A 24,200-nucleotide genomic window follows, 5' to 3' on the forward strand; every position below is an offset into this window, starting at 1 on the left:
AAACATTGTTTGATTTCAAGGCAAAGTCGTGCCAAATCCAAACGCACCAAGAAGCTCTCATTTTCATGGAGAGAGCCTCCGTAATGCTCGTACGCTATGCAGAGGATAAGAAACTTTAAAAGGTTTCCGAAGCCTCTCTACCAGGCGCTTTTGCGTCATTCGAGTTCAGTGTACTGTGTAATTTAGTCACCATTACTAATTGTCTTTACTTTCACTTGAAGGTGATGTTCGATTCAGTTCAGTGTGTGTGTGTGTTCCTTATGATGTGTTTGAATGTTTTAAAACATTAATTGTAGCTTCTTTTTAAACTCAGATGAAAGATCATGATAGCAAACAATTAAATAGATCCATTAAACGCTACAAAAACCTTGTAAAAGACACGCTCTCCACTTAGTTACCTAGTATACTCCCCTCACTAGTCACTCAACGGGGTGGTACACTCAGGTGCATGGTGTGGAGTAGTGGTGTATGTCTCGTGGATGACATCTTGTCCTGGATGTTACTGTCTCAAACCCCTTTGGCGCCTACCACTTGAGCATGGCTCGTGCCAAAGGGACAACATCGTACACAAGGTGGCGTGCACTAAATATAGTATGTACGAGCGCTGTGTGTGTGTGTACGAGCTGGTTGGTACGTACATTTTAATAACTCGGCCCCGGGTACGGCCCCGTGTAATGAACTTACGTTTATTCCATTTGGCGTGGCGACCAATTCGAGTGTAAGTAAAAATAAACATCCACAGTGGTGAGTGGTGTGTGCCGCTGGAAAGGTTGGTTCACGCCATTGTTTTTACTGCACACAGAAAACAGATTTAGTTAAATAATGGCATATTGTTGCTTTTATCATGACAATGTCGTAAAATGCTTTTGTGCATGTTCAGTACAGTGGAAGGAATATTTAAATATGTAGTACGATAGCATAAAGAGAAAAAGCGTGTTCATGCAGGTGATAAAAGTCTGTAAGACACACTCTCTAACAAGCGATTGCTTACGGGTGCTTATCTCCTCGCGACAGTAGGTCACAAACGTCACGCGAGAGTCGCGAAGTAAAGATACCTGCCAAATTGATTTACCCAACTGCTCAGGTCTAATCAATCACTTTCAGTTTGGCAGTGCTCAATTCGCTCTATATCGCTTGGTTGGCAGAAGACACTGGTTAGTGTTTTCGTGCCTATCTCCAGCACGACCTGTGGCAATATCGTCTCTTGAAAAGCGAAACCAAAAGCACTCGCTTCTATGTGGCTGTACGTATAAGGCAATGTAACAATTTGGCCTTCTTTTTTTTTCTAAGCAAGATCGGTCTGTATCCAGCTCCAGCTCCAAGGAAAGCAAGGGAGCATACGTGAACGATGAATCAAAACTTTGACAAGCGATACACCTCGAGCGTGATTGAGTAATGTATGGTGACGCTGTCTCGCAACAGGGACGGGCTACTTCGTCTGTGTTTCTTTGAGACAAGTGGAGCAGTCTCCGGCCCCATCGGACAGGCCAACAGCAACACAGCAGAGCCCCACTGGCAGGCTAGACTTGTTACGTGTTCCTGAAGTTCTTGACGTGGGGGCAGCTTCCCTCTTTCCAGTTTTTGTTTGTGGAGAAGCGAAGAAGGTGGTGGTTCATTACGCAGACAAAAGAAGGCCCCATTCGCCTCTCATCAGCGAGCAGCGCACAAGCTGCTGTCACACGTCTTTTACCGAGCTTGTTGTTGTGCTGTGCTAAAGCTCTCCGTGTATGGCGGTGATTTGTGCGAAACTTTCAAGCGAGTGACATCTGCTAATTTATCGTGTGCTTTAGGGGGAGTGGGACTTTGGAGCAAAAGAGCAACCAGAGTGGCGCAAGTATGTTTATCCACAATCCAGAGCTTGCGGCCGCGGTTTGGGAGAAGTTGAAATCGCTTCGACCTTAAAGAAGTATAGGCTATATGTTTACAGATGCATAAATCATACGGCCCTTGTATGGGAACACTTCGCCAATCCATCATCGCTGAAAAGATCCTACAAAAAAGGTGGGTCTCTGAAGATCTTTGAAGTTGATTTTTCCCCTCCCAAAACTAAAGCCTTAGAGCTTTTACAGCGAAGGTAACGAACGTTGTTGATTGGTTTTTTGTTCGCTTTAAGCCAGTTTCAAGGTTAATTATCGTCTGATTTGGGTGTAACGTGCTAAATATCGTCCTTTCTCCACGCGCTACTGTTAAACGACAAAATCCGCTAACCCGTTGGAGTCTTCCGTTGGGGGCAATATCGCTTCAACGTCTAATGAAAATGGATGCAATGGAACCGACGCTCTCAGGCGATGGTTATGGTGTTAATCTAATAAATCAAAGTCCCGACAATGGAAGTTTTGCCGGCGCTTTTTGCTTGCCCTTCCCGTTCATGCGAAATAAAGATGTAATCGTTACTCTTTGGGCTTCTTTCATCCCAAAACAAATAAGACTGTGTGTGGAGTAAAATGGCACACCGGAGCGACGAAGACTTTAGTGATTGATGTGTCTCATCCGGGTGGATGGGGGGATATAGGGCGAAACATCTCAACCAGTAGTCGCGGATGATGTACTATATATCCTGCAGCTGTTAAAAACTGTGACATGACCCTTGTGTGACGTCAGCAGATGTCGGTCTTTCAGCAGATGTCGGTCTTTCGCCTAAGGGAACATCCTTGCTCCCATGGTTGTCTCCTTTGATAACAGCGAGTTGTAAGCAGCGAAAGCTCATCATCTTTAAAGGAATAAATCATGGAAAAAAACTTTCCAACAACGCACATACTGCGTGTGTGTAGGTGTGCTGCGCATTGAGATGTTTGTGTTACAGATTTCTGAATGTTGCAGAAGAGAAAACAAAAACCGGCTTTCACTCACCCCGACGGGTATGCGATTAGAATTTTAAAAAGCACCCGGTTTCGCAACAAGTAGGAGATCCCTCCAGACACATTTGCTGCTTGTGAAGTGAAGGCAAAACTCGTTGTTGTTATGCTGTGCTGGAAGAGCGATAAATCTTTAGCCGAGGATCTTGCGCCTCACGCATTCTTGTGCGGAACCGTGTGCCCCAAAACACACACACAAACAAAGCGCGAATGAATAATTGAGGAAACACAGTTGTTGTGTGCCTTCAGACGGGTGTATCCTATACCAACACACGGGCTTACTTTTGCGTTGGTTGTGTTCCGTTGGAGTTTCTTTCGCTGCGAAGGAAGGTCCCTTGTTCCTTCACTCGGTGTGTTTTTTCTCCCTCTATGTGTGTTTGCCCCGTGCTACTAACGCCTTGTTATGGCAGCAGCGAATGAGAGTTAAAACGTAAAACAAGGAGTGTATCCCCTTCCCCGAATCGTCACACAGGATGGGTCGTTGTCGTCATCATCCGGCGGTGCGTCGTGGTGACGAGCCGGGCGAGAATTTTGAGTAATTAACGTCGGACGTTGTTAATGTAACGTGTTAATTAGCGATATTTGGATTGCTGTTACTCTGCAGTGTGTGGGCAGAGGATAAGACCTCGTTGTTGCGTGCCCTGCCTTGACTCTTGAGACTGCCGCTTGCCTCTTTGCAAGAAGGTTTGGGGCTGACAGATGGTTCGCATCAACATCAGGACTCCACCCTGTACACGCTTGATGAGTGAATTATTTATTTTTTGAGCGTCGATGTGTAGTCCCCAGCGACACCGACACGATCTGAAGCAAATGTTTTGTAAAGCGAGAGGTGCCGGATGGCGCTTGTCTAATGTTGTTCTTTCTATTTTAAAATTATATAAATAAATGTTGCTAACTTCTTTCTTCTTGCCTGTCGCAGTTGACTTTTAAGTTTCATTCAAGTTGCTTAATTTGCTGCTTTTACAACACGAATGAGCGTTAACAACCTTTCGAAGAGATGATTTACAATATATTTGTCTTGCTATATTATGATCATGAAGTGCGTCTCTCCAGTCACACTAATCATCTCAATATTGACTGTGGCTGTTTCAAGAATAGTTTCTTTTTCACAATATTGTGAAAGATAACAGGATTCGAATTTCCTTGGCAGGTCCACACTGCCCGAAATATTAAAACCACAACAAACTCCGTGAACAGGAGCAGGTTTGTGTTTATTTTCTTATTCAGAAGCTCGCATGCTTGCCCTTGCGTATGCTTTTTTTGTTGGCTTGTTCGTATTTAACTCTGTATCGAGCGTTGGAGCGTGTTTTTTGCTGATAAGCGGTCGAATTTTCCGCCACAGTGAGTTTATAGTTTGAATGTTACGGTCATATCAAGTACGGTTCTTGATACAAAACGCATACTGTATTTATTAAAAATATCGCTTGCCTCAATGAATCAGTTGCTGAATAGCTTCTCCACCTTTGATCGTAACAGTTGTTCAATTATTACCAAGGGTTAAAAACGTCTTGTACACTACAAAAACCAGTGCGTTCCCGGTGCATGAATATTCAGCAGGTGTGCTATTTTTGGGGCGAAAAGGAGTCATGGTAAAAGCTCCACGTGTTAATAAGGGATGCTAATAATAGGGAGGGCACTCCCTTTAACTCCCATCTCCCCCGGGTGACCCTTCTCAGGTGAAGGCAAAGGCCGGGAACAACTCATTTTTCCCCCATCTTCAAATATCGCACCCGGTCACGCGAGGCTCAGATCCGTGTTGGATGGGTGGGTGGTGTGAATGCTTGATGCGGCCACGGAAAATGTTTTTTTGTTTATTTGTTGCGATCCGCATTTTCCCACCGCAGTGAAAGGTTTTTCTCTTTTCTCACGCGTGCTCGATCCTCCTTCTCCTACCCCGTTGACCATCCGAAAGGTTATGTGTCAAGGTTGTCGCAGTGTGGTGGCCACAGGCTGTGGATTGCAGAATGTGGAAACGTTCTTAAAGTGTAGTTGTTTTCTCCCCGTTGGTTGGTGGAAAGCTTGTTCAACTGGTAGTTGGCACTTGGTGTGCAGTGTATCCATTTTTCGCGGTACAAATTGAAGCAGCCACAGCACAACACAGCGACCAAGAGAGCGAAAGTGTACTGCTCGAGCAGATCGGAGTATTTTTAGCGTTTGCAGGCTAAGGCTCTGTGCTGTGTGTCTACAGCTAAAGAAAGGTTTGCTTTCGCTGTCGAAAGAATGCCACCGCTTTCTGGCCCCTGTTGAGCTGGCTTTGTTTATACTTCTTCAAGTAGCGATTTTCAAGCGCGGAAAACTTGGCCCGTATGAATCAACTTCCTAGCCGCTTGTACAGCAACAAGGGGCTCTTCTGCTGGTAAGGTGTTATTATTATGATTTGTCGCTCTCTCTCTTTGCTATTATGCGGGGATGGGTAGCATATGTTTGAATGGCGCTGTTTGAAATCCATTCATGATGGCAAGAGCGGTTGTGGAGCGTACGCGAAACAAACGCGGCCCATGTGTTCCATTTTTGTTTACACGGCTCATTATTGATGCTAATGTGGCAAGTGTTGTTGAGTTGGCTTAGTTTTAGCACTTGAACGGTGAACATTTTGTGTGAATGCAACGGGTTTGGATTAAATTTTAATGTGTTGAAATGTTGTAAACAAGCTTTTAATGACTGAAAAATCAAAGTCCATTTCAAGGGTAAAGACAGAATCCAATCTATGAAATCTGGATGTTATTAATCTTTTTTTTTTTTAATAATGATGCTACGTATTACATGGTTTTATATAACGTATTTTCCAGATATAAGGTCTATTTAAAAAAAACCTTTTGTTAGTTTTGGTTTCACTCTTGCATCTTAATCATTCAAATGCGTTGGAATAGTTCAAGCATGTGTTTTTATCGTTCAATCTTACCGATAGACATGGTATTACCGACATGTGGCATTAAATATTTACGCAAACGTTCTATTTCCTGTCCAAGAAAGTTACAAGCATATTATTCTATATTTAGTAGTACAATGCAACCAAACTCATCGTTACACGTTACACTAAGCAGCTTTGCTATCACGACTGACGTACAAAGCAGGACAATCGAAATAAAGGGATATTTTTATCGGAGATAGGTCCATAGTGTGTGTCCGCTGCCATTCAAAGAAAGGATAAGTGTCGTTCCGTTGCTGAAGGGGAAATGTCTTGAAATGATAGCAAACGAACGTTTCAGTGGGCGATAATTTTGTTTGCTCCAGATGCTTCAGCATAGAGCAGACGGTACCCCACGCCGGACTGAAGAAAGTGTGAATGATCTGGACGATCTGAGCCCAATGCCACAGACGGCGGTGCCGCCGGTACGGCGCCGGGGCGGCATCTCGGCCGAGCCGGTAACCGAGGAGGACGCGACCAGCTACGTGAAGAAGGTCGTCCCGAAGGACTACAAAACGATGGCGGCGCTGTCGAAGGCGATCGCCAAGAACGTGCTGTTCTCGCACCTGGACGAGAACGAGCGGTCGGACATCTTCGACGCAATGTTTCCCTGCAACTTTCTGCCCGGCGAGCCGATCATACAGCAGGGCGACGAGGGTGACAACTTTTACGTCATCGATATCGGCGAGGTTGAGGTGCGTAGAATGGGGTTGTGCGAACGGGGGACAGTGACAGGAAAAGAAGGGCGTTTGTACATGAAACATTCCTACACACAAACGCGCACCAACTGGCTCGCATCTCTCTTGCGCATCCGGGTGCGGTTTGCGCGATTGCTTTACCATGCACGTAAACAAGCAAGCATCATCCACCCGATCAACCGACAACCTTCCCAAACGGCACTCTTCAATGCAACGTTCACTTTCTTATTAGATCGGTCGGGCAAGGCGAAAGAGAAGATGCCGTAATCATCACCAGTTCCCTGTGTTTGCCATTTTCTCGATCGGGTCTGGGGCGTTCGATAAACGGCGGTTCGGGAACGAGTTTGAGCTCAAATTTCAAACCCCAAACCCAACCCCGTTCAACTTCCGTACAGTCGACGGCAGAAATAGTAGCATACGATTGTGGTGGCGTCGCGGTGGCGGTGGTGGCACCACCCAACACCATCAACATTCAAGTGTAAACAAATAAACACGACGAAATTAATATCCCAACGAGTGTGCATGGTGGGTGACGCGGGGTTTGAATTTGAATGTGCAAATACACCGGAATGTGTGTGAGTGTCTTCTAAATAGCCGATGTGTGGGCACTACTGGCTGGTGGTTAATTAATCGGGAAGCATTTTATAACCTTCCGCTGCTCCTTTTGCCCCCTTTCAACGGTTCAACAAAGCTCAAATTCATTTATCTCTTTTTGTTGCCTTCGGTTTGTTGCGGTAGTGTGGTGGTTTTGTCGAAGGGGGTTGATGGTAGTACCACCCAGTAATGCATTTAATACCATTAGCGAACTTCCAAATGAGATCCACAATGTACTGTTTTAATGCACTTGGCGGCGCTACCAGTTTGGCTGGAGAGATATTAAATGTAACTACCGGCTTTTGGAATTGGTAGTTCGTTTCGTGCGGAATCTGAGGGATAAGGGATGAGCTAAAGGGCATAAAAAAGAGTTTAAAATTTTGAATTAGTTTCTAGGATTGTAACGCGAACACACTAACGTTGCTGACGCTAAGGTCATAGGTTCCCAAATTCTCAGTAAAATAGTTAAGGTATCGTTTAATTTTTGAAATCTCCCCTTGAACCTTTTAGTGCTTATGCTTCCCAAAAATTAAATAAGGGGTAGCGTTAAGGCCAGCTAAACCTTTCCATTGGAATACTACCCATATCAAACCTCCCGTATCTTAGGATTAAATTTTCATCTCGATAGTATCGCTTCTAATCCTAGTGATGGCATTAAGGTGAGTGTGGAGTAATCAGAAGAATTGAATACACTTTTCCCCGAATCGGAGCAAAACTCATTCGCTAGATAATCCCGGGAACGATTGAAGCTAGTTGAGGTGTATCGTCCTCGTGGAGGCCTGCAATATCTGAACCTGGCAGGGTCAGGTTGGTTTGCTCACAGCAGCACTTAACCCGCCGCCGTCACGCTTCGTAACCGTAAACTGACAGATTACGACAAATTGTTTTGGGGGTTTCTGTGGTGTGGCTTGTTACACAGCAGAACGCCCGCACACGCACATAGTGTGTCATGTTGGACGGTGGTTGTTCTGCCCATAAACCATGATGTGTGTCCTTCACGCTCACACACCCATCAGTACTCGTGTTGTTGTGGTGTGGTATGGTTGTGGTATGTCAGCCAGAAGGACCTAACACGCTTTCCCTTCAGTTTTGCACTCCAATCGCTGATTGACACTAAACACCGGCTTCAAACCCTACATGGTGCGTAATCAATTGCGGCGCGTCTCCACCGTCTCTCCGCGCTGTGATGGAAGTTTCTTGAGTTTTCTGGAGTGCGTTCTCTTACAGAATGATCTCAATTGAGGCTTAATGTGGTCAGACCAGAGACCAGAAGATGGAAATAAATAGAGTGGCTGCATCGCCCCCCCCCCAATGCGATGACGGTGATGATGCTGATGGCCCATTTGTGTGGTCGCGTTGTTTCAATTAGCATTTTCCGGTTCCATTCCAGACGCGTCCGGCGGGTGCCCTGTCCCGCTGCCCTAGGTGGAATTGTTCCACATGCACGTTACACGAATGCACATGGCTCTCCTGTGTGCACAACTGAGTTGAATTCAATTTCCAAACAGGATATGTCACAGGGTTCTCGTGTGCGGTCACACAAAAGGGCACACAACATTTCTATAGTTTAATATGTCGGCCGAGTCTGGTTTTCATTTCGTACAACACTGTGATTACTGTGCATTGAAACCTGGCAAGTTGGGGGGGGGGGAAACGGCCTACTACCACAGCCGCCACAAACCCCGGGAAGAGGGAAGTTTTAATTTTCAAACGCTCTATGCTTCGTCCCTCGTGACGGTCTGACCTTTACGCCATTATCCTTGACCTTTTTGGCAAGCTTCCGTATCATCGTAGTTAATATTCGTCTCAAGCTTTTACTCATATGTTTATACGTGTTTGTATGTGTCTGTGTGTGAGGACACACTCAGAAGGTGAAACCATCATCAAACCCGCAGGATAGTGGCAGGATGCCGGTTCACTGCAACCGGGGCTGCATTCAAAGGGCATCCACTGGATGGGGAACGTTGATGATGCTTTGTTTCCGACATGCAAAGGGTGTGTGTGTGTGTGTGCAAGGGTGATGATAAAATGTGCGCCTAAAATGGAACTTTTCCTAATTAAAACTTATTCCAGTACGGTGCAATCTAATGTTTGTGTGCTTGCCCGAACCAGAGGGCATAAAAAGGGCAAAGGGGGTTTGTTTTTACTGCCACATATGATGCAAATGGAAATGCTTTCATTGCCCCTTCGTTGGATGTTTCCAGTGCAATGCTGTAGTCGAGCAAAGACAATTGTGTCGATGTAATCAAAGGCAGTGTAGCAGCTGTGGGACGCTGCATTCAACTGGAAAGCGTGATTGTGGGCACTGCCCAGTGAGTCCTATTCCGCTGTGCATTGATTTTTATTGCCCTGTTTCTGGTGATGATGGCTTCTGAGGTGTGCATTGTTGATTAATGTACTTTAATGGATTCCCGAACGAGGGAGGGTGTATATAGAATGATATCGTTTGATATGGTTGTTTTTGGTGTAACGTTGAGCCTCCTAGTTTCTGTTACTGCCATGTGTCATAGTTACTGGAATTGACTTACCAGAGCGATGTGTTTTTCGATGCAATTTAAATAGAAAAAATCTTGGTCTAATTATAATATGGCAAAGAGATTTGAGGATTAGAATACAAAAATACGGAACTTTTAGTATTAATAGGATAATGGATAAAACAATGTTTATAATTTGCTAAGTGGGGTCTTATTGTCAACACATTCTAAAAACTCACGAATTTTTTTTTCATATTTTACTGCAATTTTATTTATTTAGTTCAAAAAGTTATATCATCTCCATAAATCCTCGTTCATTTTAAAGTGTTACCATGAATTTATAAATCGAACGTATTACCGAATATATTTGAATAGATGTATAGTTTATATTTAAAAAGTAATCAATAAAATATTGGAAGCCGTTTTTTTTCTGAAAAATAAGAAAATTACTCTTCTTTTGCAATATTCTGAATGAATTAAGTAGTGTTGGGTTTCATGAATATTTCGTTGAGATTCATTCATATGAATCTTCAGCGATGAGTGATTCGAATCTCAAGTCGAATCTTCAAAGATTCACGAATCTTCAAAGATTCACGAATCTTCAAAGATTCATGAATCTTCATAGATTCATGATTTTATAAATTTTCATGAATATCCAAAGATTTATAAATCTATAAGATTCATAAATCCATTGAAATTAACATATCTCTTAGGATTCATGAATTTTTAAAGATGTATGATCTCCAAATCGGTCTGGTGGTACAGTCGTCAACTCGTACGACTTAACAACACGCCCGTCATGGATTCAAGCCCCGAATAGACCGTGCCCCCATACGTAGGACTGACTATCATTCTATGGTAACAATAAGTCACTGAAAGCCAAGCTCACTTCACTAGTGGGTACAAGGCAGGCCTTGGCCGACTGCGGTTGTTGTGCCAAAGAAGAAGTAGAAGATGATCTCCAAAATATTGAATTTGCCCAATCTCACCTACAATATGCCCGTTGTCGGTTCAAGATAGATGTCTAGATATAGGAAACTTTTGAGATTCATGAATCTTTCGAGATTAATGAATCCTTCGAGATACATGAATCTTTCGATATTCGAGATCTCGAGATCTTTGAAGATTTAGGAATCTTTCCAATCGGGATTCAGATTCATTGAATCATTCCAAAGATCCATTCTGATTAATGAATCTGATTCTGAATTACACTACTCTTACGACGTTATACATCTAATTAATTCTCACCAGAGACGAGCTGATTTAAATGTAACTGGTACAGCATAGATAGTTTTTAACCAGTTACACAAAAGTTAGTAACTTTGTGCAACAACACTGTTAAACATGCCTCTGAAACTTCTAAGCAGATACTGAGAAGTAGTGTATTTCTTTCTACTAGTTATGCTTAACCTTTAACTTTTTTCCATTCTGTTAGTCCTCCACGTTACTTGTCACTAGTGGCATTGCGTTATTTTTCATTTCCATTATAATTCTCTAACTCTAATCATTGCTAATTATGGTTCCCTCTTCTTTTATTCCTCCGCCAGGTCTTTGTAAATAACGAGCAGGTAACGACGATCAGCGAGGGTGGCAGCTTCGGTGAGCTCGCCCTGATCTACGGTACGCCCCGTGCGGCCACCGTCCGTGCCAAAACTGATGTGAAGCTGTGGGGCATCGATCGGGACTCGTACCGTCGCATCCTGATGGGTTCGACGATCCGGAAGCGCAAGATGTACGAGGAGTTCCTGTCGCGCGTCTCGATACTCGGTACGTAATATACGCGGGTAGCATGTAAACGCACGCACCGCACCGCTTGCATTGACCGTTCCCATATGGTTGCATCTTATTACAGAGAGCCTGGACAAATGGGAGCGGCTTACGGTGGCCGATGCGCTCGAGCCGGTTAGCTTTGAGGACGGGGAAACGATTGTGAGGCAGGGTGAACCGGGCAACGATTTCTACATCATTGTGGAAGGATGCGCAACCGTAATGCAGAAACGTGGAGACGTGAGTAAACAAAATGGGAAACGTGGAAACGTATTTACTAATGGCGACGCTTTTTTTGCTTTTGCAGAGCGAAGAGGCAGCAGAAGTAGGTCGCCTGGGCCCGTCGGACTACTTCGGCGAGATTGCGCTGCTGCTTGATCGACCCCGTGCCGCCACCGTGATCGCCCGCGGACCGCTCAAGTGCGTCAAGCTGGACCGGGCCCGGTTCGAGCGTGTGCTCGGCCTGTGCGCCGACATTCTGAAGCGTAACATTACCCAGTATAACAGCTTCGTGTCACTGTCCGTCTAAGGAGGGCGTTAGTGGGAGGCGGGCCAACTGCAACAGCAAACATTTGAGCCGATCGAGTAGTAGTAGCCGATCGCCACACCGAACAAGGGGAAGCTTAACGGAGCTGGTACTGGGCCCGGGGGCGTGTTGAGTGGCTGAGGTGATTCTATTAGTGATCTGCTTTTGTCTATTGTGCAGGCTCTTGCCGCCTATTACTTTCTCGGAGCGGAGTGTGCACACGTGCAGGGGCTGGAGAAGAAATAGAAAGCAAACAGGTAGACATTTATTTTCTTTTTTTCTTCTCTCTTTCGTGATCAATTCAATATTGTGAGCATTAGTTCGGGTTCTCCGCTGTTTTTTTTTCTTGTATTGGACAGTGAAAATTTGAACAAAGTTTCACACCGTTCTATCAACTCGGAAACCCCTAAATCTGCACGCGCCAGAACCGTTCAATGGTGTTGCACGTGCGTATATTTTACTTAAACGAATGGTCTGGGAAAGATAGCTGCGTCGTTTCATGGTACATATATGGCATGTTACGATAGAACAAACGCTGTATTACAAAATCGGTGTGGAACTGCAAGAACGAACGACCGAGGCCGACGAATGTGTGTGCGAAGGTTGTAGAAATATTAGTTAGAAACTCGGGTGCGCTTGCTGCGCGCGCGCTAGTGCATAGTATCGCGATAGTTTGTCTGCGTTTAATTTCATGCGTTAACAGCTGTCGTCTCTATAAATTAATGCAATGAATTAGTTAAGTATTTATAACCGACTATTTGTGTTAAGTTAGCAGCAAAAACAAAACAAACAAACAAAACAAAAACTTGAACTGGGGCAGCAGAAAAGTTAAGAAAGGAAGGAAGGAGGTAAGGTTCGCGGAAGTAGCAAAACAAAAAAAAAGTGCATCTTGTGTAGAGGAACAACTTTTATTGGAAAACTCAAAAAAAGATGAAGAAGAAGAAACACTATTGGAACTATTGGAAAACATGAGGCGCAAAGTGTGTGGCAAAAGTGTGCTGAAAATAATAGTAGAAAAAGGTCCAAAACAAAACAACTGTCCAAAGGAAGCAGCAAAGAAGGAGAAACAATTGGAACAACTACGATGGTAACGAGTTCTTTTTATCAACTTTTAATTGGTCGAAATTTGTAATTGAATGCGCAATTTTGTAAGCGGAAGTGAAGAGAAGCTGCGGGCCCGGGAGGTAGCGAAGATTGGAGCGACGTTAAGGAAGCTTGAAAGCAAACATTTGAACCCCCAGCCCCAAGAGGGGGAAGAGCAGCAGCACAATTAAACAGTATGAACCGCGTCCCCCCGACTCCGGCAGAACTTAACCGTGGAAGGTGTACACGGGAGGGCGCGGTTGCACTACAGGAACCAAGATGTAAAACACACACAGGTGGTACACTAACTTTCTCGACGTTTTTAGCTGTTTGGTGTCTCTTTGTATATGTTGATGTGCTAAATTGCACCCAGGCAAGGTTGGAGAGGTCGGCAAGGGTACGATCGTGTTGCGTCCCGCAAACTAATGCAACAATACATAGGCGACAGATAGAGTACGATCGTTTGTGAATTTAATTCTGAACGTCTTTTGTATGGATCAATCCTTTTTCTCTCATCGGGGTCGCATCGCGTTGAAGTGTGGCGTTTTAAGGAACAAACACTTCTTCTAGCAAAAGGCGACCTCTACTACTACTAATCTGGTAATTATCTTGGTGGATTTAACACGTACACTTGCTGTATCGTTGTAGATCGTTTACAAAGCGAAGTGTATCTAATTTCTTTTCCCAACACTGAAACAAACTTTCAATTTACGTCCCCCATCGTTGGAGTATTACAACACAACAACACAACTCGCTCCCTTTCCTTTCCTACGATGTGTAATGTTGCCTTGTGAGATGTTTCAATGTGTACAGTAATAGTGGACAGGTGGATGCAAAAAAACACGAATAAAAGTGGAAATAATTACAGAATTGGTGCTTTGCAATGAGAAAGACGGACGGGATTGGGAAGGCAAGTAAAGAAGTATGTTGTAATTAACTGCTTTCGGTCACATCATGATGATGATGCTCTAATTGAGTTTGAAAATGGCCCTGCCGTTAACTAACCGTGTATTATCGGCTTTCTCTGAATGGTTTTCTTCTTTTTGTACGCAAACCGGGTAGTCCCAGTTACATATAAATGCTGCTTTTTTCTTTCTTTCTAACTATTACATGTAAAGTAAAAGTCCCCTCACTAAGCGACTAACATGCACTGGTGTGTGCGCTCTGCTGCTACGGCATAGGGACGGATTAGAAATTCCACAAGGCTGGCCCTTTGTTTTGTCTATCGTCCCACATAGTAATACACTTACAACAGTTACGCAAGATAACACATTTTACCGGCATGTTTATTAAAAACCCCAAGAAAATGTGAGGTTTTATTGTAGTAAAGTCAACAAACAGTAGTCGACAGCAACCGTAGAAGATTTGCCCACGATTTGTCCCATCTTCTTACGCAAAACTCAAAATGCTAACATGAAATCAACGCTAGCGAAGCTTAGTGTAATGCAGGCTTGAGTGCGGATAGTGATCGATATAGTACGGATGAGTTATCGTTTTATCCGACCAATACCACAGTTCAAAATTCTTTCCAGTAGTTTGTTGTGAGGGCATCCACGTCCTTGTTGCACTAGCCTAGACTACTAGAACAGTACCGACAGAGGGAAAGCGAGAGCGAGAGAGAAGGAGAGAAAGTGAGCGTTTAGTAGCTCCGTAGACTGCTTAGTGTCCTGGGTGCCGAGAAATTAAATGGTAAATTAATTACTAGAACTTTCTCCAAATCCCATTCGAGCCAAATTTACTTGTAGAGTCAGCCTCTTATTAGATTTCTCCCTTTCCTCTTCTCTCGTTCGTTCGTCCCTAAAATTCCTTTTGGCGGAAGTTGTGTAGTGTGCACTAGGCAAATTTTCAAAACACCCGGTACTTTCATCCCCATAGCCCGGGAAATAATGCAAAGAAACGAACGCTCTTCTTCGATTAATAAAAAAAAATCAACTACACCGTGTCGCTGTCGCGGTATTTTGATCACTGTAGTGTGTATTTCCAGTATGTTACATTTGTCATTCGAGTTTCATGCAAAATGTGTAGTTCGGAGTTAGGAGTTTTGTTTTGTGAATCATTTTCATCAACATTTAGCAACAAAAAAAAGAAACGAGAAGGAGAGAGAGAGTGAACAGTTGGGGTAAATCAAAACGCTAAAGCGGAAGAGTGTATACGGTAGCAAGGAAAATGGTGTCTTGTTGGAAGTGTATTTTTAATCAAATTGGAAAGCACACACACTAACCTTTGAAGGCAACGCTGTGTTGCGTGGAGAAGAATGTGTAAAATCGCGAGATATCTACAGCATAAACACACCTCGATGTCACTCTACCCAAGCAAATGGAGGAGGAAAGAAGCATTAAACATTAACACACCTTTCTCTTGGGATAATACACAGCAAAAACAACGGGATTAGGCTGGAGGTGCGTGGTCTGTTGGTCATATGTTTAGATTTACGGGACACTAATACATGTTTGAGTGATACACACAGAGGCGCCGAAGGGACGAAAGGGAAGCAGCAAATAGGGCGCAACGGCGCAAAAGGGAACGGTGTAGAATGTGAATGTGAAACAGAAGTGGAAATAATAAAGAGTATTAAAACAAAAACCTGCGCGATTTTTTCCACTGTAGAATTTAAGTAATTAATACAACAATTGATTTTTTAAAACATTCATTACACTAACATTTATTCCAAAACACATCCTAACCTACGTGCTGTCGTAACGGTTTTGTTTTTAATTTTCAAAGTTTCATCTCCCAGGCAACCACTTCCCCTGCTCCAAGGAACACTTGATCACCCGCCGCATCCCGGTAGTCCGCGAAGCTAAGCCGTCCGGTTTCACGCAGCCCGATACGGCCCATAAGCCGACCCGAACCGGGGCCAGTTGTTTCTACCGTCACGGCAGCAAACGCTGGCCACCGGGCACGAACCAACGCGATCTGTTCCTCCATCAAACGCCGTCCGATCGAGTGGGCCCGGTGAGCAGGATGGACGGCTAGTGCGTGCACGTGGTACGCTGAACTCGAACGCGCAAACCCGTACGCCCGAACATCGAGCATCTCCAGAAACGCTACAATATCGGCTAACTTTCGGGTGGTAATCGGCACCGAGATTTCGTGCGCTGAAGGACCACCAATGGAAACACCAACCAGTTCACCTTTCGCCGCGGTACGGGCTAGAATGGTGGTGCCTTGCGCCAGGAAGGACAGTGCGTTCTCCATGTCGTCCTCCGTAACGAACGGACCATCTCGGTGGGCGAGTGTCAGTGGTTCCTCCGGGTAGAAGTAGGTTGCTAAAGCTTGGCGAACCTCTGCCTTGTCCGCTTCAGTTGCTGGAGCGTACTCGTAATCCAAAGCACCTTGCTCCATGCTGATGTGTAGACGGACTGAACTGGCAACTGGGCTCGATTATGAGGTAAGCGATAGCTTACGTTTTGCCTGATCGTTTAAGATCTGTTTTGAGAAATTCACACGGGAATGTTGTACCGTGGGATCTGAGCGCGATTATTAGCATCACAATTACATTCTCGCAAGGTGGGTTGTGGAGGAGATATGTATCTCGTGATGTAATCGAGTTTCGATAACAGATGTCGATGTTTGCTAAAGCTGGCCAGCATCTGAGGGCAATCGGTTATGCTTACGCAGTTTCGTTGATGAAATTTAACTAATCCATTACTTGGACAGTCTCAGTTGTGGGAAATTTCTATTTCAAGTCACCTGCCTCAGCATTTCGAGACTCGGCTCCGTTACAAAGCTGACGTAGTAACCATTGGGGTGTTTCCCAAGCTTATTTGGTGTTTTGCCGTACAGCAGAGCAGGTTGTTCGTAGCTCAGGTGCTCCTTGAAGTCATCGCTGAATTCGACCATTGAAATTTGGATGGCATCGCTTTGCATGCGTTAGTATCATCGTCACGTATCCGTCCAGCTGAACATTTCAACCGTTGATGACGAGTGATACTGCATGCGGCACAAGGTACAGTAACTGGCTCTTGAATGCTCTAGCTTGGCGATAGTGATGGATAAATTCACCTAAAATCCAGAATGGTTTCCGACTAACTACGCCTAAATAGGAAGCAGTTCCGTAAGGTAGGTGCAAAACACCAAACTCGTAGCCTGTAGGCGGAACCGTCGGAATCGTCGGAGCCGTTCGGAGCCGTCCGGAGAAGTGATGGGTAAAGTTGGCGAAAATTCCAAAGTCGACTCGGATCCGACTCCGATAATTTCGGAATCGACTCCGGAAGGTAGGTTCACGCAGCATTATTCGTCCGGAATCGTCTGGAATCGTCCGGAGCCGTTCGGCATCGCCCGGAGTCGTTCGGAATCGGATTCGTCCGGAGTCGTCCGGAGTCGTCCGGAGTTGGCCGGAACCGTTGGGAGTCATTCTGAGTCGTTCGGAGTCGTTCGGAGTCGTCCGGTATCGTTTGGAATCGGCCGAAGTCAGCCTTCGAAACAAAGGCCTGTTTACGAAGTGCACGCGCAAAGTGAAAGACAAAAAAACAACAACATGAAATGCCTGATTACAAGTACATTACATCGCACGGCTCCTGTTGACTGCAAACGTCTCCGAACAACTCGGGATGCCTTCAGACGACTCCAGACGACTCCAACGAATCCGAACGACTCTGACCACTCCGGACGATTCCAGACGACTCCATACCACTTCGGACGACTCGGACTCCGATCGACTCCGGACGACTCCGAACGACTCCGACTCCGGGCGACTCCGGACGACTCCGGACGACTCCGGACGACTCCGACGACTCCAAACGGCTCTGGACAACTCCGGACGACTTCGAACAAGTGGTTAAAATTTTGTCGGAGTCGAAACTTGACTAACAATATCGAGAGTCGGATCGGCTCGGAACAATAACCAGAGTCGTGGGTGTGCTCCAAAGAGCACATCACTAGCCCAGAGTCAGCATTATCGGAGCCGTCGGAGTCGTCAGGAGCCACCCGGAGTTGCCCAGAGTCGTTCGGAGTCTTCGGAGACGTCCGGAGTCGCCCGGAGTCGCCCGGAGTCGCCCGGAGTCGCCCGGAGTCGCTCGGAGTCGCTCGGAGTCGCCCGAAGTCGCCCGAAGTAGCCCGGAGTCGCCCGGAGTCGCCAGGAGTTGCCCGGAGTAGCCCGGAGTCGGTGTCGTTTGGAGTCGTCCGGAGGCATGCCGAGTCGTCCGGAGTCGTCCGGAGTCCGGAATCCGCATGCCGCGTCGTCCGGAGTCATCCGGAATCGTTCGGAGTCCGAGTCGTCCGGAGTTATACGGAGTCTGCCGTTTGTTTAATATAGCCGGAATCGGAGGCGGAGTAACAATTTCGAAAGCGATTTGGAGCCGTGGGTCCATGACATCAGTCCATGATCGAACATCTCGTTGATTCATGTGTTCCTTTGAATTAGAAACTGTAGAACTGTTTCAAGGGAAGATGTAAGTGTGTTTACCATCATTCGATCGCTAACGATTTCCGACAACATACTGAGTTATTGTGCGCTAGTTTGACTAACTTCTATGACCGGAACGGGTCTGGTGTAACGTTTGAATGGTCCATGGTTGAATTAAATTATATCCCTTAAGACTCTGAGGGCTGTACTTTACATTTACATCGTTTGGATCCCATGAGTAATAACAGGCGAGGAATATACTGAGTAGAAAGGGCTAGTAAATTTCGGAAGCGAAAACTACAACTTTCTGACAGACCGGATGTCTCATGTCTACGATACAAAGTATACGGGTAAACTACGTCATTTGTAAACTGAACTATTTATTCGTGTTATTATGAACTTCACATTGATATAGGTAGAACGCCTCTGGTCTAATCCCTTCGTAACGAACCATATGGGCAACATAACTCCTACTTACTTGAACGTGACCTACTCCGACAACTCCTAGATTGGGAACTGCGTTTCCTCGGACAGTGCCGCCGGCAAAGAGACCACCGCAGCCGGTATCGTAATGCCGCCCGTATCGTGCACCACCGAATCAACGCTCTCGAGCGGCAGAAAGCAATCGGACGAAATTTCAGGCGCATTTTCCGGATGACGTCCTAAGCCACCCGACACACCCAACCCATGCAGACCATGCGGCGTACGATGATTTCCACCCCGCTCGTTGCCCGGTTCCGGCTGCGAGTCCTCGTCGTGCGTCTTGATCAAACCCGCCTTATGGTTCGCTTGGTGCCGTTTCAAGTTCTGCGCATTGATCGATGCGTAATCGCACAGCGTACACTTCATGCGTTGGTACTCCTGCGGGTGCTGCGTCTGGATGTGGCCGCGCAGTGCATTCGGCTGCACCAGCCGCAGCCCGCACGTTTTGCACTGGTACGCCTTGTTGTTCTGGTGACGCCGTTCGTGGTAGCTGAGCGCGCTTGGATCCGCTGTCCGGAATGGGCAGCTTTTGCAGGTCAGCGGCTTCAGCCCCGAATGCTGCCGGATGTGAATCTGTTCGGTAAGGGGGAATGGAAGAAATATAGCTCTAATGAATTGTATGTGCCACCCTTCGCGGGCCCGTACTCACATTAAGCGTTGCCTTCCGGGCGCACTTGTACCCGCACACGTTGCACACGAACGGTTTGATCTGCAGGTGCACCGTCTTGATGTGCTTGGACAGTATCTTGGAGTTGGAGAACATGTGCTTGCAGATGTCGCAGCGCCGCTCCGCGTACCAGCGTGGTTTCTCCACCGCATCCTGCAGCAGCTCGTCCTCGTCGCCGTACGGTTCCTTCGCCCGGTGCAGCGCCTCGTGTACCGAGCGTTGCGAGGTGTTGACAAACTTCTTGCCACACACCCGGCACGCCACATCGTGCGCATCGTTCAGCCGGTGCGTTTGCAGATGCTTAAACACGTGCACGGTGTAAACGAAGCGCTTCTCGCACACCGGACACCGCAGCATGCCGAGATCGATCTGATGCTCGCGCCAAAGGTGCATGAGGCAGGGTTTCCACGCATCGAACTTGCCATCGCACTGGCTACACTTGAAGCTGAAGCGTTTCCGCGGCACGGTCGCTTTCTTGTCGCTCCCGTCGGCCGCTGGCTCCGGCGTGGAATCATTTTCCGCATGGCAGCGCAAATGCTGGTCACGCACTTCAAACGACGCGAACTTGTACTGACATCCTTTGCGCGAGCACTTGTGGGGCTTTTCGTACTGGAACTTTTCGGTCAGCGATTTCAGCGTGACCGTCTTTAGGAAATCATCTTTCTCTTCCTCTTCATCGCTTGGGGGACTTTGTTCTAGTTGCAGTTTTCTTTTCCTGGTCCTCGTTAGCGGTTCCTCTGGGGATTGGGAGTTGTTTTTAGCTCGCTGTTCATCGTCACAGGACGGACCGTGTGCGGGTTGCTGCTTCATTGCAGGGCCAGGGCTAGATTTTTCATTGGAATCTTGCGACGCCTCATCAATTTCCGATTCTGGGTACGTTATTCGCTTCTGGCTCACGTAGCCATGCTCCACCATCATGTGCTGCTTAATTTCCTGTACCGTATCGTACCGCACCAGCCCACAATCTCCACAGCCATACTTTTTCTTCGCATGTCTGCTTTGTTCCGCTTCTTTCTTTTTCGATGCTTTCTGGGTAGTGCAGCTAGCGGTAGGTGAAGTACTTAATTCATTTTGCTGGCTATTATTGTTTTGTGCATTTGGATAGCATCTACCCGTAACGACATCATGATCGGAGTTCTGAAACGAACGTAAACAATTGCTCTCCTATGACTGCAATTGGGGCAACTGGAAACTTGCACAGTCATACTTACCGTAGAGGGAATGTTAGTGCCGATTTTATTGCTGAACTCTAGCCGTGGCTTTACGAACATTTCGATTATTACCACGGATTGTGATTTTATTGATCAGAAGTTGTGCATTTTGTTTATACCAAACAAGAAAACAACCGGTATTTGTCGTTTGACAGCTAGCAGTGATTAGCAGTGTTGCCAGTTTTCTTGTGCGCGAATGTGGCATTCTTTTACGATTTGTTTTCATATTCAAACGAAGCTCGTATGGCACTTTTCCTAGTATAAAGTAGAAAATAAACTTATCAAACTTTAGAAGAAATCATTCTTACCCTCTCAACCATACCGTGAAGCCATTTTTGCAAATCATTTCGTTGGGCTTCTTTCGATTGCTCACGAGCTGTCAAAATGGGTCCCAGCAAAAAACGGGCTCATTTGGCGCACACGTGCACATTTGACACTGTTGACGTTCGCTTCTGCTCCTTGCCTCCGCTGAAGCACATAATCGCGTTTTGCCGACACAGTATCTCGCTTGTGCAGCGAAAAAAGCCATCCCCGTGCTCGGTAATTTTACAGGTGCGGTGTGATAAAACACGCTCAATTTCCAACACCTGCCCTCCTCCGATCGATCAACGGGCACGCGATTTGCGTGCTTGGCGTAGTACGAAGCAGCTAATACGCCAACCCCAATCCCCAAAACAACGCCGGAACGAAGGTCCGTCACCGTGCGAGAGCGGATAGCACATTTGGTCATGTTCCTGCCGAGGTGCTGAGACGGCAAACGGTATTTACGTGCATCACTAGCGTGCAACCACTATCTCTTTCTGCTGGCCATTCTATCGAAGGTTGCGTGTGTGTGTGTGCCGGAGCGTCCCTTAGGTTAGGCAAACGTTGAGGAATCGCGTTACGTCGGGTTAATCTGCGAGGCAAACCCATCCAGGTCCAGGCGGTCCAGCTGTAAACAATGGCCTCTCCGCTAGAGTACTTCGTCAGTTTCGTCCGTTCACAGAGCAGTGCAGGTATGGCTGGTTTACGGGCACGGGGGACATTATGTAAACAAGAACGATCATTCAAAACCCCGGTTTGTTTTCCTTTTGCATTTTCAGGCAACTTCCGCGAGCTGGTCGTGTACTTGATCGACTCGGTCGAGCTGGTGACAAAGAATGGCAACATTCTCGACAATGTGATGGAAACGTTAGACATTCAGCAGCACTCGTTGGGCTATCTGTTTGTGCTGTCGGCGAAGTTTAACGATTCAAGTGTAAGCGTTTTTTTGCCAGGGTTGGAGGTTGCTAGTCATGAAAGGGGCTAACTTCAATGCTTACTCCTTTTTTCCGCAGAATGTTGACGACACAGAAAACGTGTTACGCAGTGTGCGCGAATTCATCACCTCCTGCGATGCCGAACAAGTGCGATACGCACCGCAAGTTTGTAAGTGGTCCCAAAGCACAAGAGTAACAGGCGCACAATGGTTCGCGTATTAATGTTTCGCTTTCTTTCACCCCTTCTTTTTTACAGACTACGAGCTCTGCCACCATATGACGACGGCGCTGGTGAAAAACAAACAACACATCATCCAGGGCATCCACGTGCTGGTGCTGGCGCTGGAGAAGATACGCCTGTTCAACGCCCAGCTAACGCCGATCCATGCCGACCTCTGTCAGCTGTGCCTGTGCGCGAAGGTGTTCAATCCGGCGATACGCCTGCTGGACTGCGACATTGCCGCGATCGCAACCACCGACGACAACTACGCGGACACGAAGTACTTCCTGCTCTACTACTACTACGGCGGCATGATCTACAGCGCGGTCAAGAACTACGAGCGGGCGCTGTACTTCTTCGAGGTGGCCGTCTCGACGCCCGCCCTCGCGATGTCGCACATCATGCTGGAATCGTACAAGAAGTACATCCTGGTGTCGCTCATCCTGCACGGCAAGGTGCTGCCGATACCGAAGTACTCGTCGCAGGTCATTACCCGGTTTATGAAGCCGCTCAGCCACGCCTACCACGATCTGTCCAGCGCGTACAACACGTCGTCGGCGGACGAGGTGCGAAACGTGGTGAACAAGTACCGCGACACGTTCCAGCGCGACACAAACATGGGGCTGGTGAAGCAGGTCGTCGCCTCGCTGTACAAGAAGAACATCCAGCGGTTGACGAAAACGTTTCTGACGCTGTCGCTGGCGGATGTGGCCAGCCGGGTGCAGCTCAGCGGGCCGGCCGAGGCGGAGAAATACATTCTCAACATGGTGAGTGAGCGGTCGGATGTTGTTCGGGCGACCGAACGATGGGGACCGGAATGATGAAACCGATTCGTGTGCTTTCAGATCAAATCCGGTGAGATATTTGCCACGATCAATCAAAAGGATGGCATGGTCGTGTTCAAGGACGATCCGCAGGAGTACAACGACCAGGAGGTGTTCGAAATGGTGCAGCATCAAATATCCCTTGTGATGGGGCTGAACAAGCAGATTCTTAAGATGGACGAGGAGATAATGCTCAACCCGGTGGTACGTGTCGCACTGATGGGGGCCAATTGTTTTGCGCAGGAAAAGGGATCATTTTATTGATTTTTTTCTATTACAGTTTGTTAAAAAATCGTTTGGCAACCAGGAGGACGACGGAATCGGTTGCAATTCGAAGGCTTACAGCAGGTGGGTAACTGATGAAACTAATGTGTATTCAAATGGAAGCGTTCGAGACAAATAACCTCTTTTTTTCTTCCCAATTGTAGTGATCCAACGGAATAGATTGTTGAATTATGTAAAAACAAAACACACAAACACAGAGACACACTCATAGACACACACGAAAAAAAAAGCGCGATACAGTTAGTGGCACACAACGATAGGCAGAGTAAGAAGAAGAGCATGAACGCCAGACAAGAGACGCAGGAAACAGGAACAGGCACGAATCCCAACGAATCGAACTGATAAACTTAACAAAAACGCGACCGAAAGCGAAGCTGGAGTTGAAGTGGCAAAGGGCAAAGGTCAAAAGGAAAATTCAAAAAACAAAAAAACGAAATCTATGTTACACCGCGAAACGCTTCCGTTCAGGGTGTTGTGTTGCAGCAGGATTCATCTTTTTTCTTTCTTCTTAAGTTAATTCGTCGAAAATTCTTAGTTCGATTCTCAACTCCTTCTTCTCCCTTCCCCAAGGTGTGTTGTGAGGCGAAAAAAGTGCACCGAAAATGACCCGGATAATCCCGCACACGTAAGCTTGCCCCCACCACCCGTACAGCTTCTCTCTGTGTGTGTAGTGCTTTCCTTCCGGTTTTCTTGGGAGTTCACAGAGAGTGTGAAGAAGTTTTCGGCAAATGTTCGGCAAAGAGGAGAGGTGTTTGAAAGGTGGTGTGTGTAAATGCTCTCGACTGTAATAAAATGAAAACAAGCTGGAAGTGAAAACATGTGCGCAGAGGCGTTGAACACATGGGTGCGAAAAATGTCCGAATGTGCGAAAAAAAGGAATCCTAAATCGGTGAGTAAAGTAGAAAGAGTAGAACACTAATCCCGCTTCTAAACAGCATGCAACTTAGGTGACGTGCACTTAACATTCAGTACGTTTTTCTGCTAGAATTTTGGTTGAAATTCAATGATATGGTTGATTTG

The 24,200-nt window shown here is 46.4% G+C and overlaps 4 protein-coding genes across 4 annotated transcripts; 2 read left to right on the plus strand and 2 right to left on the minus strand.

Annotated features, from left to right (window-relative positions):
- Positions 1–6,146: 6,146 nt before the first annotated feature.
- LOC120898347 (cAMP-dependent protein kinase type I regulatory subunit) lies at positions 6,147–14,977 on the plus strand. Its single transcript, XM_040304074.1, has 4 exons — positions 6,147–6,458; positions 11,077–11,296; positions 11,382–11,536; positions 11,604–14,977. The coding sequence occupies exons 1-4, from the start codon at positions 6,165–6,167 to the stop codon at positions 11,823–11,825; spliced, it is 891 nt and encodes a 296-aa protein (XP_040160008.1). The 5' UTR covers positions 6,147–6,164; the 3' UTR covers positions 11,826–14,977.
- A 558-nt stretch (positions 14,978–15,535) lies between these two features.
- Positions 15,536–16,287, minus strand: LOC120898345. Its single transcript, XM_040304071.1, has one exon. It carries the CDS (start codon positions 16,248–16,250, stop codon positions 15,624–15,626), a length of 627 nt encoding a protein of 208 aa, XP_040160005.1. The 5' UTR covers positions 16,251–16,287; the 3' UTR covers positions 15,536–15,623.
- A 2,321-nt stretch (positions 16,288–18,608) lies between these two features.
- On the minus strand, positions 18,609–20,800 carry LOC120898462 (zinc finger protein 624). The gene is made up of 3 exons (XM_040304360.1): positions 20,614–20,800; positions 19,385–20,539; positions 18,609–19,308 (listed from the first exon to the last, which is right to left on the minus strand). Exons 1-3 carry the CDS (start codon positions 20,671–20,673, stop codon positions 18,757–18,759), a joined length of 1,767 nt encoding a protein of 588 aa, XP_040160294.1. The 5' UTR covers positions 20,674–20,800; the 3' UTR covers positions 18,609–18,756.
- Positions 20,801–20,989: 189 nt separating this feature from the next.
- On the plus strand, positions 20,990–23,998 carry LOC120898464 (COP9 signalosome complex subunit 3). The gene is made up of 7 exons (XM_040304361.1): positions 20,990–21,608; positions 21,696–21,850; positions 21,930–22,020; positions 22,108–22,838; positions 22,917–23,099; positions 23,176–23,243; positions 23,324–23,998. Exons 1-7 carry the CDS (start codon positions 21,554–21,556, stop codon positions 23,337–23,339), a joined length of 1,299 nt encoding a protein of 432 aa, XP_040160295.1. The 5' UTR covers positions 20,990–21,553; the 3' UTR covers positions 23,340–23,998.
- Positions 23,999–24,200: the final 202 nt, after the last annotated feature.

The sequence above is a fragment of the Anopheles arabiensis genome, chromosome 2, assembly GCF_016920715.1.
Source record: "Anopheles arabiensis isolate DONGOLA chromosome 2, AaraD3, whole genome shotgun sequence".
NCBI lineage: Eukaryota > Metazoa > Arthropoda > Insecta > Diptera > Culicidae > Anopheles > Anopheles arabiensis.

Bases quoted from the DNA above. Each gene is read 5' to 3' on its own strand.
- LOC120898347 (XM_040304074.1), top strand. From the start codon at position 6,165: ATGCCACAGACGGCGGTGCCGCCGGTACGGCGCCGGGGCGGCATCTCG. The intron at 11,297-11,381 runs GTACGTAATATA...ATCTTATTACAG, and splicing joins GTCGCGCGTCTCGATACTCG to AGAGCCTGGACAAATGGGAG. The intron at 11,537-11,603 runs GTGAGTAAACAA...TTGCTTTTGCAG, and splicing joins TAATGCAGAAACGTGGAGAC to AGCGAAGAGGCAGCAGAAGT.
- LOC120898345 (XM_040304071.1), bottom strand. From the start codon at position 16,250: ATGGAGCAAGGTGCTTTGGATTACGAGTACGCTCCAGCAACTGAAGCG.
- LOC120898462 (XM_040304360.1), bottom strand. From the start codon at position 20,673: ATGTTCGTAAAGCCACGGCTAGAGTTCAGCAATAAAATCGGCACTAAC. The intron at 20,540-20,613 runs GTAAGTATGACT...CGTTCGTTTCAG, and splicing joins GCACTAACATTCCCTCTACG to AACTCCGATCATGATGTCGT. The intron at 19,309-19,384 runs GTGAGTACGGGC...CTTACCGAACAG, and splicing joins CCCGGAAGGCAACGCTTAAT to ATTCACATCCGGCAGCATTC.
- LOC120898464 (XM_040304361.1), top strand. From the start codon at position 21,554: ATGGCCTCTCCGCTAGAGTACTTCGTCAGTTTCGTCCGTTCACAGAGC. The intron at 21,609-21,695 runs GTATGGCTGGTT...TTGCATTTTCAG, and splicing joins CCGTTCACAGAGCAGTGCAG to GCAACTTCCGCGAGCTGGTC. The intron at 22,021-22,107 runs GTAAGTGGTCCC...TCTTTTTTACAG, and splicing joins GCGATACGCACCGCAAGTTT to ACTACGAGCTCTGCCACCAT.